We start from the raw sequence: 15,958 nt of genomic DNA, 5'->3' as shown, positions 1-15,958 counted from the left end.
TGAGAGGCCTGCTCTCAACCACTGTCCCTTCCTACCTGAAGGATGGAGCCTGCTTGGTGAGCAGGAGGAGTCTTTCCTTCACTGCAGTCCCAAAGCCATGCCCCACAGTTAGCCTGTTTCTGCTTGGAGAGTTCAGTTTGACTTCTTATCTCTGTACCTCCAACCTCAGTCTAGGGAGCAGCTTGTGCATTTCATTCACTAGTTGACATGGAACCAGAAATGCAAAGTAATGTTCCCCCACCTTTCCCATGGGCAGGCTGTGAGTTATCTGTTTGGATCAGATCGTTTGAAAAGCTTTAAGAGTGAAACGCAGCAACTCTATTGATATCATCATGGGACATAGCCCCAGAGAGTGAAAAGCCAGAGTTTTACCCATGAAAAGAAGTTTGCTCTTCTTGGAAATAGTGACTGAATTTCAGTCAGTTCAGTTCAGTCACTCAGTTGTGTCTGACTCTTTGCAGCCCCCATGGACTGCAGCACACCAGGCTTTCCTGACCGTCACCAACTCCCAGAACTTACACGCAGCAATTCTATTGATATCATCATGGGACATGGCCCCAGAGAGTAAAAAGCCACAGAGTTTCGCCCATGAAAAGAAGTTTGCTCTTCTTGGACATAGTGGCTGAATTTACAACATGATTAATATTAGAACCATGAAGTATTGCACTGTTGTAGAGGAAAGTGACCCTCCAGAGCACAGAGATAGTGTTCCCACTTTACAGACAGGACCTGGAGAAGCCTGGAGAGAGGTGGGACTGCCCAGGGCAGAGCCAGGACCCCACTGAGGCCTGAGAACCCTCGTCCACCCAGTGGCCCCCACCACCCTGCTGCTTTCAGCTTCTGTCTGTGGTGGCAGTAACCACCAAGAGAAACATTCCACAGAGATGACTCCTGGTCATATCTGTAAGGATCTCCCACCATGATTTTCTTTGTCCTGTTCCTGAAGAAAAGGGTGACCCTGTGGGAGTAACGTGTAACAATGAACTTGGCTGACTCTTATGACTTTTTAGTCTTTCTGCTGAAGTCAGACATGGAATAGTCATGGAGAAGCAAATTGCATGAGCAGCCTCCTGTGTATTCAGCCACTATGTCTCTTGATGTAGCTTTTTTTTTAAGGTTTTTCTGTGATTGGATTGTGATGTTTTTGTTTATGGTTTGTTTGGTTTTGTGTCTGTGTTTTTGCTTGGAGTTGTGAAAAAGTGAATCAAATTTGTAGTTGGTTTCTTTTGACTTGACTAAGGAAGAAAAGGGTTATTCTGTGAGAGTACTGGTTGTATTATATCGTCCGTAATTCTGCTCATTTTGCCTTCCCATGTGAAGCCTTTGCCTCAGTGTGCCTGGAGATGGCTGTTGAGACCCCCTCACCCTGGCAGGTTCAGTCCTCTGGGTGCTCACAGAAGGGAAGGGGTCTTCTTTGGTGCCACAGAAGAGATGTTTCTCAGGTCTCTGGGCCCATCAAGTCAGGTCCACGTCCATCCTTGTCATTCACACCCTGTCTCTCCCCCGAGCAGGGCCCACAGCTGTGCAGCTGCACTGACAGAGCTCTCTGGTCCTGCTCCAGTCTGGGCTGGCCTCAGACTACTCCCCATGGCACTCCAGGCACCACTGTCAGATGAAACCCAGGCATCCTTCAGAGGAGGAGCCGTATGGTTAGGGCTTGCAGGGGAAAGGCTTTCCTGTTGACGCCATCCGGTCTCCAAAACCAGAAGGTCACTGCAGCTCACAATGATGCATCAGGGCAAAGACATGCACACGTGGGGGTGATTCTCCCATTATTCGACTTTCAATGACAGCTCCTAACCCCAGAGCAGAGTTAGTCATTCCTTACAGCACGTGTCCAAACCCCTGAGGCAGCTCTGGTCTCGGTGGACTGAAGTCCACTGGGGGCTGCCTCTCCCCTGGGTCCTCCAGGACAGGTGCAGAGCTGCCTCCCTCTTTGTGTCCAGCCTCCTCTGCCGCCTGCTCCCCAGCACATGTTAGTGACGTTTCTAGGGTTCAATCAAGTGAAGGAGAAGAAAACACCCATGTGCCAGATGGTGACTCTTGAATGGGTCCCTGGGCCTCCTGACTTGAGTGGGTACATTTCAGCTTTGCCTCGGCTTCTGCTTGATGCCGTGCTGTGGGGAAGGAAGAAGTGCCCGGAGACACCGGTGTGCTAGGACCACAGACAGCTTTGCCCTCTGGTCGCTGGATGGGAGAAAACCTTCTTCCCCCATAGGACCGTATTCTGAGCTCTAGTGCAGGCATCTTTGGTCAACAGTGTCTTTTTTATTAATCTAACTGACGTTCTTCAGCATCATGGCTTCACAAACTGGGCAGAAGAACATCAGATAGGATTAACGGAAAATGAATTGAATACTTCCATTTTCAAAGAGATTCTTTGCTTGGTACCTTCATATGCTCCTCCCTTGATAATATCTGCTCTCCTTCAGTATATTTAAAGTAAGAATTTGTTTATGAAATCTTAGGTTTGTTCACAGATGTTCTAGAGTACCTCTTACAGGGACGAGAAAAGATGTAGCTGTAACTGAGACGTTGTGACGGCCTCTCAGGGCAAACCTGGAAATCAGAGGAGTAAGCTGGCACTGACTGCCACAGGACTCACTTTGGTCCCCAGGCTTCTTTCCTTGGGAAGTTGGATAGTGGGTTTCTCTTCCTGTTGGGATACTTTCTGGGTTTCCTTGGCAGATCATGGAAGTGAAGGCTCCTCTGTGGAGATACCTGGCTTCTCAGCACTTCCTTTTGCCAGTCAGGTCCCGGGGGGACCCTTCATCATGTTCCTCACCCTCCTGCCAGCTTCCCAGAGGCTCATCCTGGAAGCAGAGATTGCGTTTGTCCCATCCTTGGGTGCGCAGGGCATCCAGTCAGTCAGTTCAGTTCGGTCGCTCAGTTGTGTCTGACTCTCTGTGACCCCCTGGATGGCAGCACGCCAGGCTTGCCTGTCCGTCACTAACTCCTGGAGCCACGGCACCATCTAAAGTGTTTATTCTCCCCGCAGCCAGCATGCCCACCAGTGAGACAGAGTCTGTGAACACAGAGAACGTGAGCGGGGAAGGCGAGAACCGAGGCTGCTGTGGGAGTCTCTGGTGAGTGGGGCTGAGGCGCTGTCCTCTGGGCTCCTCCTGGCTTCTTAGAGAAGCAGATATGAGTGAGTCACCCAGGTTTCAGTGGAGCCTGGAGCCATGGCCTCAGATGCAAGAGGGGTGGGCTGGCTCACCCTGGGCCCCTTGGTCCCCCTCCTAGCCCTGGCCCCCCAGACCCCCAGCATGTCACCTGCCTCGTCTTCCAAAGCGGTCTGTCCTGCTGAGATGGAACCTGCCCCGGGCTGAGCCAGGTAACCTGGCAATTCCCCTGTGTCCACTAGGTGCTGGTGGAGAAGAAGAGGCGCTGCCAAGGCCGGGCCCTCTGGGTGTCGGCGCTGGGGGTAAAGGCTTCTCTGGGCCTGGTGCTGGCGTCAGTGCTTTGAAGGGCTTGTATGGCAGACTTGCTCATAGAATGTGCTCCCTGTTTAAGTTTCCTTCATTTACGGGCTCTCCCAATCTCATGCATAGTGGCTGGATAACGAGACCCTGCCCTTCTCGGCTCATACACTTTGTCTGGAGCCCTGCACCCCCTTCTCCTAACCTTGGAGGATGCCTTCACATGAGCACACATTGGCTTTTTTCTGGATGCACTGGGCTGCAGGAGCAGGCACACCAGCTGCGTGCAGTGCACCAAGCACCGCCTGCTTTGGGGGAGCCCCACGCAATTCTCTTTTGTTTGCTTTCTGCTGGTGTCCTTTAGGTCTTATGCCTGTCGAGTACAGGTGTCATTTCTAAGAGAATCTGATCTCCTTGGCGGAGATTCATAAAAATGATGTTAGGAGCAGGAAACTCAACAGTTTATGAAGTAAATTTTCCTCCTCCTTCTTGCCGTGCCCTCCTACAATAGCATGAAGTAGGTAGGGAATGGATTTGTCTTGCCATTTTACAGATGAGCACACTGAGGCTCAGAGAGGTGTGCTGCTTGCCTGAGCTCTCGTAGTGAGTGAAGAGCAGAGCTGGAGCTCCAAGCCCAGGGCTCTTCTCACTGTAGCAGCAGCACGTGCTGTTACGGAGATGCGTGGCTGAGCTGTGGGCAAGAGCAGCCCCGCTGGCTGCAGTGTGAGCAGTTTGAGGGCGGGGGGAGAAGAACCCTTGTCATCTCCACCTGTGCCAGGGCTGCTCAGGCAGCTGAGTCTTCTATTGCCTGGCCCCCTGCTCCATGCTCACCCCAGCTGGCTCGCTTCGGGAGCCGGGGGTGCTGGATCCAGGCTTCCATGCATGGCTTTTATGGAATCTCTGCTGAAAGGTGGAGGGGAACATATCCTGGAGCCTTCCTAACAGGAATCATATTCTTTCTTTCTTTCAGTCAAGCCATCTCAAAGTCCAAGCTCAGGTCAGTATCTTCTTTCCATAATTTTTCTTAAACTTGTGTGGGCTTTTTATGTTCTAACTTCTGAACTTTATGTAGAATGGCTCTAGACCTGATATTTTTTATACTCTGGGCTCTAACATTCATGTAGAAGATCAACCTGCCCAGTAAACAGTAAGTACCTGCCTTGTAGAACTGTAGTAGGTGCCAAAGAACCATCCCCCCAAAAAAAATCAGATCAGTAAGATGCAACCATGAATAATGTTTTGCCTACTAATCAACCCTTTTTATATACCCTCCCAGAGTCATTTCTCTAAGAGAGATACTTCCTGTCACTTTTCTGCCATAAACATTGTCCATGGAAGGAAGTTCAAGAGGTCTTCTGAGTGGCTGGAAATGGTTTTACTTGCTCTGAGTCCAGGTTACATAATCAGTTGGTAAAAGCTCATTGAACTGTATACCAGTGATTTGTTACTTTCCCATATAAGTATTATTTTTCAGTTAGAAACAGTGTTTTACTACTGTGTACAAAAATTCACTTTAAGTGGAATAGAAGGTGAAATGTTGGTTGCTCAGTCGTGTCCAACTTTCTGCCACTCCATGGACTGTAGCCCACCAAGCTCCTCAGTCCATGGAATTCTTTTTGTAAAACTGTAAAAATCCTAGAAGAAAACACAGAAAATTTTCGTGACCTTGGGTTAGGCAAAAGTTTCTTGGGTACGACGCCCAAAGCACTGGTCATAACAGGAAAAACTGATGAATGGGACTTCATCAAAATTAAAACTGCTGCTGCTGTTGCTGCTAAGTCGCTTCAGTCGTGTCCGACTCTGTGTGACCCCATAGACGGCAGCCTACCAGGCTCCCCATCCTACTGCTCCTTAAAAGAAAAAGATCATTTGCAGACTGGAGGAAAAAATTATTGCAAAACAGAATTGAGAATGGACTAGTATCCAGTATACATAAGAATAGTATCACTAATAATAAAACAACCCAATAAAAATGGACAGTAGATTTTTAGTAGGCATGTAGTCATAGAGGGGGCTTCCCTGGTAGCTCACATGGTAAAGACTCTGCCTGCAGTTCAGGCAACCTGGGTTCAATCTCCAGGTCGGGAAGATTCCCTGGAGAAGGGAATGGCAATCCACTCCAGGATTCTTGCCTGGAGAATTCCATGGACAGAGGAGCCTGGCAGAGTATAGTCCATGTAGATGGCAAATAAGCACATGAAATGACCACTGGTCATTAGGAAATGCAAATTAAAATCACAGTTGAGATACCATGATGCACCTATAGAATGAATCAAATTTTGAAAGCTGGCATTTTGACAAGGATGCAAATCAGTGGAAATTCTTATACACTGCTACAGGTCAGGTGACACAGCATTCTAAAAGCAAGTTGTCAGTGTCTTACAAAGTCCAGCGTATTTACCATATGACCCAGCAGTTCACCTCTAAGGTATTTATATAGGAAAAATAAAGATAGATGCCTACACAAAAAATTTTGCATGAATGTTTATTCATAAATATTATATATGTATAATTGATACATACAACATTTTTATGTTTATTTATAATTGCCAAAAGCTGTAAATAACTCAGATGCCCATCACATGGTAAGGTAGACAAATTATAGTTCATCCACATGATGGACTGAAACTCAGCGACAAGAAGGGAGAAAACTACTGAGAGATCAATGACACAAATGGGTCACAAATGAGCTTTTTCTAAATGAGGGAGGCCAGTCCCAAAAAGCTATATATTGTATGATTCTGTTGATAGGATTCTGAATGAAGCAAAATAATAGAGAAAGAGAACAAATTAGTAGCTTTCAGGGGCTAGGGTGAGCCGTGGATTAACTATAAAGTGCCATTAAGGAATTTTTTTGAATGATAGAAATATTCTACATCTTAATTGTGGTTGTGATTACAAACTTTAGAACTAAAATGAAGTCAATTGTGCCATATGTAAGTTATATCTTAATAAACCTGTTTTTAAAAAAAGGGGTCTTTTCCTGGTAGTCTAGTAGTTTGGACTGTGTACTCCCAATGAGAGAGGTATGGGTTCGATTGCTGGTTGGGAAACTAAGACCCCACAGCATGTGTGGCGAGGACAAAAAAAAAAAAAAATTAACAGCATTTTCATAATGAAAAGCACTTTCATGAATTTCCTCTTGCCAGAGGGCATTTAAATTTCTTCATAATTTGGCCCCCAGATCACCCTCTGACCTCTGGGGTATTTAGACACTCCTCCCAGACTTCGGTTTTCATGCTGGCTCAGATGGTAAAGCATCTGTCTGCAATGCAGGAGACCCGGGTTCAATCCCTGGGTTGGGAAGACCTCCTGGAGAAGGAAATGGCAGCCCACTCCAGTATTCTTGCCTGGAAAATGCCATGGACAGCAGAGCCTGGTAGGCTACCGTCCATGGGGTCGCAAAGAGTCGGGCACGACTGAGCAACTTCACTTTCCCAGACTTCGCACTTTGTTATTCTGGACTGCTCTCCAGCTGTCAAATGGACCACACAGTCCAGTTCTTCCCACCCAGTCTCTTTGGCGGGAGCCAAGTGGAGTTCCCTGCCCCTCTCCCTGTCTACCCTTGGCTAATCCTTATTCAGCTGTCGAGAGAGAGCCAGCCCAAACCTCAGCTGAGGAAGCCTTCCCTGACCCTTCAGCTTGTAGCTCCCTTCTCCTTCCTCCTGTACCCAGTACCCTGGGTGTAGCACTTGGTGTGGGTAATTGCCTGCCACAGCCCTCATACTGTTACAGGATGGGGTCACAGACCGTGCCTCCCCTGGACTTGGGAGACAACTGTCACTTGTTCCTGCAGCATGAATAGGGCTGCAGGGACAAGGCTGCATGCCCTTGGGCTGGATGTCGTTCAGGCCACCTTGCTCGTGTGTATTGCATTATGCATCATGCGAGAAACCCAGTCTTGTGGGAACAGTTTTGAGTGTCCTCAGTGGAATTTTTCTACTCTTGTTATCATGTTTCTAGCTGCTGTTACCATCGGAAACCCACATAGCAAGAGCAGGAATACAATGCACCTCGCTTGTTCCAGGTCTTGCCAAAGAGCTGGCACAAGTCTTTCATTGGTCCCTGGGTTACAGTGTTCTTAGCAGAGCAGTGCAGCTGAGTCAGCCAGGGCTGCAGCCTTGACACGGCCTGGAGATTCTCCTGACTCAAGTGCTAGAGGAAGCGCCCACCACTCCAGTCTGTGAGCACAGCCCGGACTGGGCTGACACTGCCACTTGGCCAGCCCTTCTCTGAGACCCCCTTCACCAAACCGTCCTGTGGCAGGGAATATTTCCCGTAGGGAGACAGGCTGAGGTAGAGAATATTCTAATTACATACTGCAACTGGGAGTTGGTAGAGAACATGCTGCTTGTCTGTTTGGCTCAGTTCATTCTATTTGTATGGAAACATGATTCAATATTAGCTCTCCTCCTAAAGGTATATTTTGAGCATTGCTAGTTAGAAAGGGCACCTGATGACTCAGGAGTAAGACTCATGTCCTACTCAGCATTGATGACTCTCTCTGGCTCCAGAGCTACCTCCCAGATTTACGAAAGGACTGAAGGGTTCCCTAAAAGGAAAACTCAGGTTTTGGAGCCCTTGGCTGCCTGATAAATTCCACATGATGATCGAGGTGCTGCAAGATATGTGGATGATAAGCTGGCATTTCTGCACTGACAGCTCAGTCAGACCCGAGAGCCTCATGGTGGGCATGTGAACTGTGGATGTGTACAAGCTGGTGACTCTGAACATCTAGATTCCTGACCAGCTTGAGGACTACGTATGACAAATTACGGGGTTATCTGAAGCCATAGGAAGGAAACTGATAGCACGATGAAGTCAATACTGTGCTTTTAAAAAGTCATATTTTAAAACCACCGTTATTTGTCTTAGGAGGTCTGGTCATTTCTGTGTCATTTGTTCTCCTCTGTCCTCCCTGCACCCCGACCCTGGTGGGGACCTCCAGAGTGCAGTCATTCCTTAGCGATATTGATCAGGTGCTGGGTCTGTCTGTCATCCAGGGGTAACGTTTGCTTCTCTTACAGCCGCCGCTGGCGCCGCTGGAACCGCTTCAGTCGCAGAAGGTGTAGGGCTGCCGTGAAGTCCGTCACGTTTTACTGGCTGGTCATTGTCCTGGTGTTTCTCAACACCTTAACCATTTCCTCCGAGCATTACAACCAGCCTGACTGGTTGACACAGATTCAAGGTATAAGCAAAAGCCATTCCCTTTTTGCTCCAAACAGGGCATCCCCAAGGCTGCCCAGCTGCAGTCTAGTCTTTTCAGATGGACGTGTGGTTGTCCAGGACCATTTCCATTGAGCAGTGGAACCTGGGAGGTGGCAGAGCCAAGCACAGGCGCACCTGGCGAGAGTGTGCGGTCTGGGTTGTGTGATGTGTGATGCACCTTGGATCTAAGGACTCCAGAGCAGTTCATTGTCTGAACCCTGTGTGGGATCAGGGAATCTGGCAGCTGGGAGGAACCTCGTATCCCTCCTCCCTGTGCCCACTGGAAGCTTTATTTTCCACTGTAGTTTCCTTGGCAAGTGCTGGCTGTTTGCCCACCTCGAATGCCCCAGCAGGGTGGTATGGGAGCTCACCCCATTCTGAGTTGGACAGTTTTGAGCCACTGTGAAGACCTACCTGATGTCAAGTCATATCTGTTTGTACTCAACTCTCCAGCCTGCTGGGTGGCATTTTTTGAAGTGACCTCGACAGGCAACTGCTTCTTAGATCTGGGGGCAGTAAGCAAGACCAGACAGATTTCTTGTGTGACTGAAACAAATAAAAATAATACGATGGTCTAAGTGCAGACTTGTAGGCTTTTAGGCCTTGAAAGCCACCGAGATTATGTGGTAAGCTGCCCTTCTCCATTGTACAGTCAGTGAAAGTGAACCCCAGAGAAACGAAGGAACTTCTCTAGGGGGTACACGTCTGGGTGGTAGCAGAAGCAGGACTGGAGCCTGGAAGACACGTGAACCACGGGTGTTCCTGCCACATTTCTGTAGAGAGGGCAAGAGCAAAACGATGGCTGAGAGCTTGGGGCCCTTCTGGCAGCAGCTGGTGGGAGGGGAGGTGGGGTGCCAGGGGTCAGAGATGCTCCCACGCTGAGATCCCATGGACACGTGCTCCTTGTGTTTCCAGATATTGCTAACAAAGTCCTCTTGGCTCTGTTCACCTGTGAGATGCTGGTCAAAATGTACAGCTTGGGTCTCCAGGCGTACTTTGTCTCTCTTTTCAATCGGTTTGATTGCTTCGTGGTGTGCGGCGGAATTACCGAGACAATCCTGGTGGAACTGGAAATCATGTCTCCCCTGGGCATCTCTGTGTTCCGCTGTGTGCGGCTCTTGAGAATTTTCAAAGTGACCAGGTGAGGATGCACGTGCTCACTGCAGGGGTTTCCCGACCATGGGTGGTGGTCAGCCCCAACCCCATTTGGGGGGACCATCTGCTCCACCCCAGGCGGTGCTCTAGGCTTACTCCCTCATCTTGACTTGCAGGCACTGGACCTCCCTGAGCAACTTGGTGGCATCCTTGTTAAACTCCATGAAGTCCATCGCTTCGCTGCTGCTTCTGCTTTTTCTCTTCATCATCATCTTCTCCTTGCTGGGGATGCAGCTGTTTGGCGGCAAGTTTAATTTTGATGAAACGCAGACCAAGCGGAGCACCTTTGATAATTTCCCGCAAGCCCTTCTCACAGTGTTCCAGGTGAGTGCCCCGCCCTCCTATCCCTGGGTGGCGCCTTAGGAGACACCTTCTCCTCTGACCACGACTCAACAAGGCAAAATGATTCCATCATCACCGTATCAGCGACCTCTGTTCTAATAACACTCTGATTAATTTTGTGCCATATATGTCATTTATCTTGCATCAAAGTCCAGAGGGATGTGCTGTGATCTCATGTTTTTGTGAGACCACTGGATGTCTTCCTAAGTTGCTTCAGTCGTGTCTGACTCTGTGCGACCCCATAGACTACAGCCCACCAGGCTCCCCCGTCCCTGAGATTCTCCAGGCAAGAACACTGGAGTGGGTTGCCATTTCCTTTCCAGTGCATGAAAGTGAAAAGTGAAAGTGAAGTCGCTCAGTCGTGTCCAACTCTCAGCTACTCCATAGACTGCAGCCGACCAGGCTCCTCCGTCCATGGGATTTTCCAGGCAAGAGTGCTGGAGTGGGGTGCCAGTGCCTTCTCCACTGGATGTCTTATGAAATAATAAACCCCACGTTTGTGTTTGACTGTATGAGGTTTCTGGGGTTTCATACGGTCTGAAATCCTCTTCTTGTACTTTGCTCATTCTTGATGGCAGGCAAGTTTTATAATCCTGGTTATAATGGATTTAGGCATAGGTGTGACTTCTAAAGCCCTGACACTGTGGCGTATGGTCAGAAATCAGGGTGACTAAACAGTTGTGACAACTGCCGTCCCTTTGTCATCCCCTGTCGTGTGATGGAATGGGGACACGCATGTGAGGATGTCTGCTGGTGGGGCCCTGGCTGGCATCAGGCCGAGAAGGGAGCCACTGGGTTAGGGCTTCACAGATGGCCCTGCCCTCAGCGGCCCAGCCTTTCCACCCCACCTGGCTCTCACCTGAGGTGTTCCAAGCCCGCTCCTTGTGTGTTGTGGCCTTCCTTGAACAGAGCCTGGCAGGTAAATTTTAAAAACCCATCTGCCTTGTTGCTTTTCACATGTAATGCCATCGAGTCTTGCAGGCAGGGTGGGGCAGCCTGGCGGAGGCCTGACCTCCCATGGTGGCTCTTCTATTGCTCAGCACTGTGACTTTGGTTTTTTTTTCCTTTGTTTTTTATTTTTTTCTTTGTTTTTTATTTTTTTTTATTTTTTTATTTTTTTCTTTTATTTTTACTTTATTTTACTTTATAATACTGTATTGGTTTTGCCAAAGTCACTGTTTTCTGAAAGATGAGAGCCTAGAAGGAATGATCTCTAAGGTTCTTTCCTACTTGGACATTTTGAAGTGAATGGAATTGCTGTCACTGTTACAGGCCTGGCCTATAGCAACACAGTGTAATATAGTTCAGTATTGTTTATCCTTGGCTGTGCTGTGTCTTCGTTGCTGTGCTTGGATTCTCTCTAGTTGGGGCGAGCAGGGGCTGATGTTCATTGCAGTGCTTGGGCTTCTCACTGCAGGGTCCTCTCTCTTTGCAGAACCCAGGCTCTAGGCTTTTGGGCCTCTGTAGTTGCAGCACATGGGCTCAGCAGTTGTGGTGCATGGGCTTAGTTGCTGCATTGCATGCGGAATCTTCCCAGACCAGGGATGGAACCTGTGTCCCCTGCATTGGCAGGAGGATTATTAACCACAGGACTACCAGGGAAGTCCCCTAACTCAGCTTTTTGAATTAAACTTAATTTTTGGCCACTGATGAGCCATTCATTTTGTTTTGTTTTGTTTTTTTGATGCTTCCAGATAAACCTGCGTGATGCTGGTGGTTTTTGTAGTACATGTGTAGGGCACAGAATTTAAATGTTAGAAAAGCATGTAGAGTAGCAAGTCTGTCTCCAACCCAGCCACCAATTTCCCCTTGTGGGTGGCAACTACCATTAAGCAGATTTTTCTGTATTCTCCCAGTTTGTTTGCTTAGACGTAAATAAATTCACCTGTCTACCTACGATCAGATGAATTCACACAGATGGTAGCTCATTCTACATGCTTTTTAAAATCTTTCTTTAGCACCTAAAGTGTCCTTAAGAACCTTTCTTATTGGTCCATAAAAAGGTGCCTCTTCCTTTTCAATGCTGCCTCCATTTATTTTTTATTGAAGGATAAGTGCTTTACAATATTACTATATGGTTTCTGCCATACATGAGCATGACTCAGCCACAGGTAGACATATGTCCGCTCCCTCCTGAACCTCCCTCCTCACCCTACCCCGCCACGTTGTCACAGAACACTGGTTGAGCCCCCTGTGTCTGTCCATTTTGTGGTGTGGGTGTGCCATAATTCATAGAACTGCGGCTCAATGAGTATTCTGCTGTGTCTTGGCTGAGTGGGTAGCGTTGAATGCACATCGTGAGGCTCGTGTGTGATATTAGATCTGTAGTATAAACCCCCTCAAATGGAATTGCTGGCTTAAAGGGGGTGTGTCCATTTTCAACTTTGACACTCTTGCATAAGTCTTCTCTTTAAGGCTGTGGTAGTTGATCCTCCAGTGATGGGGGTGGATTCTGTCTGTCACCTCACTCTCTTTCAGCATAGTGAGTACACAAACATTTTGATCACCGCCTGTCTGGTAGTTGAAAGTGTTCTCTCAACTAGTAGTCTCAACTAGTTGTAGTTTTAATTGATACTACTCTTGTCAGGAGTGAGGTTGAATATCTTTTCATGTGACCAGGAGCCATTTATAGTTCCTTCTCTATAAATTGCTTTACCTTTTCCAGTCATTTGGCAAATTTCTGTTTGGTAGTGAATCACATCATAGATACGATTTTCCTTTTCCACAGTTGATAAAGCATGAGGAATGCTAGGCAGCTGTTAAAAAGAATGAAGTGACCCTGTGACACAGAGGGTCTCCAGAATACATCGAGTGGGAGAATAAAAAGCAAATTTCAGGAAATTCAAATAGTATGATACCCTCTATTTCTAATAAATAAATAAGATACCAACTGCCTCTGGCTGTGTATATATGTGTTTAAATGCATAGACAGACAGAGGTCCTGGAGAGACACACCAGCAGGGGCTGAATGGGCTGGGGTGCAGTCAAAGAGTACACATGTCTTATGTGAAATGTTATCTTATTTTCACCAGAATAATTAACTCATGTATTTGTGTGATTGAGTGTAATGTTTTGAAGAGTATGGGTTGACGGATGCATTTGTTCTGTGCAAACTGGATTGTTGCAAGGCAGCTGACACCAGCCCCAGGAGCTGGGGAGAATCGCGGGAACTGGGAGTCCACCTGCCCGCTGATCCCAGCTTTGGCTTCTTAGATCCTGACAGGCGAAGACTGGAATGCTGTAATGTACGACGGCATCATGGCGTATGGGGGCCCGTCATCTTCTGGAATGATCGTCTGCATCTACTTCATCATCCTCTTCATCTGCGGTAACTGTATCCTTCTGGACGACCGGGGCCACCTTGTTGTCACCATATGCTGTCCTCCTCTCCAAGGTTCCCCAGGGTGGGGGCAGTGGTGACCAGCGTGATGGGAGAGTGAGCATCCTCACCTCACTCCCGTGTGTCCTCCACTGTTGCTGGGAGAGCAGAGGAGCGGCAGAGTCTCCACCGGGCCTTGAGGAATGAGAGCAGCCACGGGGGCAGCCTGAGGTGGCACATGGGCTGCACCAGGGTCACCCACTGAGCGTGACGTATTAATAGGAAAACACATTTAATTTCATACATACGAAGACCCCATAGGTGTAGGACCTAAGAAGTAACCAAAGCAGGCTGTTCATATACATTTCATATATATTTCCAGAGCATATATCAGTTATTTCTGAAGGTTTGACAAAACAGAGGAGTGTTTGCTTGGGGTAGGAAGGTAACGGAGAAGTCACAGCTTTGTCTGTAAGACTTCTCAGCCTCAGATCCCCAATGGCCAGCACTGCCCCCAGCTTGGGGAGGATGCCTCTCAGGGAGCTGGTTTCCTGCTTTCTGGGGAACAGATGTGGCTCAGAGTGTTCTTCTTGTACCAGCTGTTACTCAAATAACTTTAAAGTCATCAACATGCCATCTTGGCTCGTTTTGGGGTGGCCCACTCCAAGCCTGTTAAAAGATTAGGGGCACATCTCTGACTTCCTAAGACCCTTCAGAATGGATGGGGACATATCTTCAGGGGATTGGTCTGAGCTGCCCTGACCCTCGTTTTGCTCTGCTGATCTGTCCGTCTTTGGTGATCACGTGTCCCTTGGCCAGCTACTCTGCCCTGCTTTCTCTGACTTGTTTTCTTCCTCTTTCCAGCCAGAGTCACTTGAACCCTAGGTTTCTGAGAATTCAGACCTCCCTTTACGTCGCGTGGCCCCTTCTTGACCCTGTAGCCTTGGGTTGTGTCTGCTTTCTCTCTGTGCCCTCGCTGCCCTGGCACAAGACCTGGCATGTGGAGCTCCTTGATTAATGCTTAGTGAGAGAACAGTTTGGACCGAAGTATGAATACTGCCCCTTGGTCGTCACTTTTGTATTTTAAAGAATCCTAATTTAGAATCTTCTTCTAAGAAGTCTGTTGCGCTGTTTTCCTCTTCATTTTCTCTGGCTGGTTAGTGAACCTTCTGCAGGGTGGAAACCCAAGTGCAAGCCTGTGAGAACAATGCTTTGTACTGTGGAGTATTCTGTGGAAGCCCCTCTCCCAGCACACACAAATCCTGCTGCAGGGAGCCGCACTGCCCACCCCCGCCCCCAGGGGAGCTCTCCCACCAGTTTCTCTCCATGCTCCTCTCATCACTTGCAGCTCCTGCTGGAGTTTGGGGTGCAGTTCTCCATCTTGCCAACTAGTAATAGGCGATAAGCTTCCCGAGTCTGCAGTCTCTTTTTTATTCACGTCTTTGTGGTTTACACCACAAGATCATGCACAGTTGGCTCTTGGTCAGTGTTTGTTAAATGAATGATCAGTATTTTCTTTTTCTGTTCTCGTGATTAATTCTCTAGGCCACAGCCATATACTGGTTCCAGTCTGCAGAGAAGTATTCTCTAGCCACCTTCCCTCCAGTTAGATGTTGTAGTTTCTTTATAGTGTGCGTATCACTCTCTGCAGTCCTTAAACGGTGTATGGTCTGTCTCCCCCAGCTAGAACAGATGCTACTTGGAAGCCAGGTCTCCAATCTGCCCTGTTTCCTCTCATGTCCCCAGCACCCATAACTCTAACCAGCATGTCAGAGTTGCTTGGCAGGTCTTGTCAGATGAATTCCATGGCACGCCAGTGTTTAGGAGGGTCTGGTGGGTAACACACCTAAATAAATCTATTGGGTATTCATTCTTGGAAACCATCTGTTATAATCTTGTAAGACTTTCCTGTGGTTTGTTACTCTGGGTTTACTTTCTACTACTGAAAGAATCTGGTGTCATCGTAAGACTAGAGACACAGTATTTCTCCATTGCAGTCATTAGTAGGAATTCTCAGTGCAGTTATTCCCAGCACTGATCATTTTCTGAGCCATGATTATCCCACGTTCATCAGAGGAGAGCTTGTGTTGCCAAATCATCGGCCAGCCCAAAACAAACTGCTTCCCCAGGCTCATTGCAGCTCTGTTTAAAAAGTAATCCTAGTGTATCAGAGGTGTTTTGACAGTCTTAATAGAATCTACTCACATTTCTACCCTCTTTTTAAAGACCTGAATAGGTTAGTCAAGCATGACATCTCCTGAAGCTCGCTCATTATCAGTGCCTTGTTAAGTTATATTTGTTGACATGTTCAGCAACCCACATGAGAGTTCAGATTGTGCTGGGCGTGTGGGACCGTGGCGTGCCTCTGCCGTCTCGGGCCCTGGGCTCCGGTTGTCTTGCGTGCAGATGGCCTTGCATCAGCCAGAGGGAAACATCAGTGAGAGAAGGGAGTCACGTTGACCTGTTTGTTGCCCTCTGATCCCTATGCTTCTCCAAAATGTACTTAACTGCTGGC

General features: G+C 48.0%; 1 protein-coding gene across 13 annotated transcripts in view; it reads left to right on the top strand.

The window, feature by feature from the left end:
* CACNA1D (calcium voltage-gated channel subunit alpha1 D) overlaps positions 1–15,958 on the top strand; it is a 525,137-nt gene that overhangs the window by 406,470 nt on the left and 102,709 nt on the right. For 7 of the 13 annotated variants that reach the window (XM_060402379.1, XM_060402381.1, XM_060402376.1 and 4 more), the window contains exons 10-16: positions 2,999–3,086; positions 3,365–3,424; positions 4,390–4,416; positions 8,447–8,607; positions 9,543–9,768; positions 9,899–10,106; positions 13,338–13,458. In XM_060402379.1, coding sequence (XP_060258362.1) covers positions 2,999–3,086; positions 3,365–3,424; positions 4,390–4,416; positions 8,447–8,607; positions 9,543–9,768; positions 9,899–10,106; positions 13,338–13,458 — 891 coding nt within the window. The remainder of the gene's footprint in view (positions 1–2,998; positions 3,087–3,364; positions 3,425–4,389; positions 4,417–8,446; positions 8,608–9,542; positions 9,769–9,898; positions 10,107–13,337; positions 13,459–15,958) is intronic. The other 6 variants (XM_060402380.1, XM_060402383.1, XM_060402382.1 and 3 more) reach the window with 1 other exon arrangement.

The sequence above is a fragment of the Ovis aries genome, chromosome 19 (genome assembly GCF_016772045.2).
Source record: "Ovis aries strain OAR_USU_Benz2616 breed Rambouillet chromosome 19, ARS-UI_Ramb_v3.0, whole genome shotgun sequence".
In the NCBI taxonomy this organism is placed as follows: Eukaryota; Metazoa; Chordata; class Mammalia; order Artiodactyla; family Bovidae; genus Ovis; species Ovis aries.
This window is presented reverse-complemented; position numbering and strand designations above follow the sequence as displayed.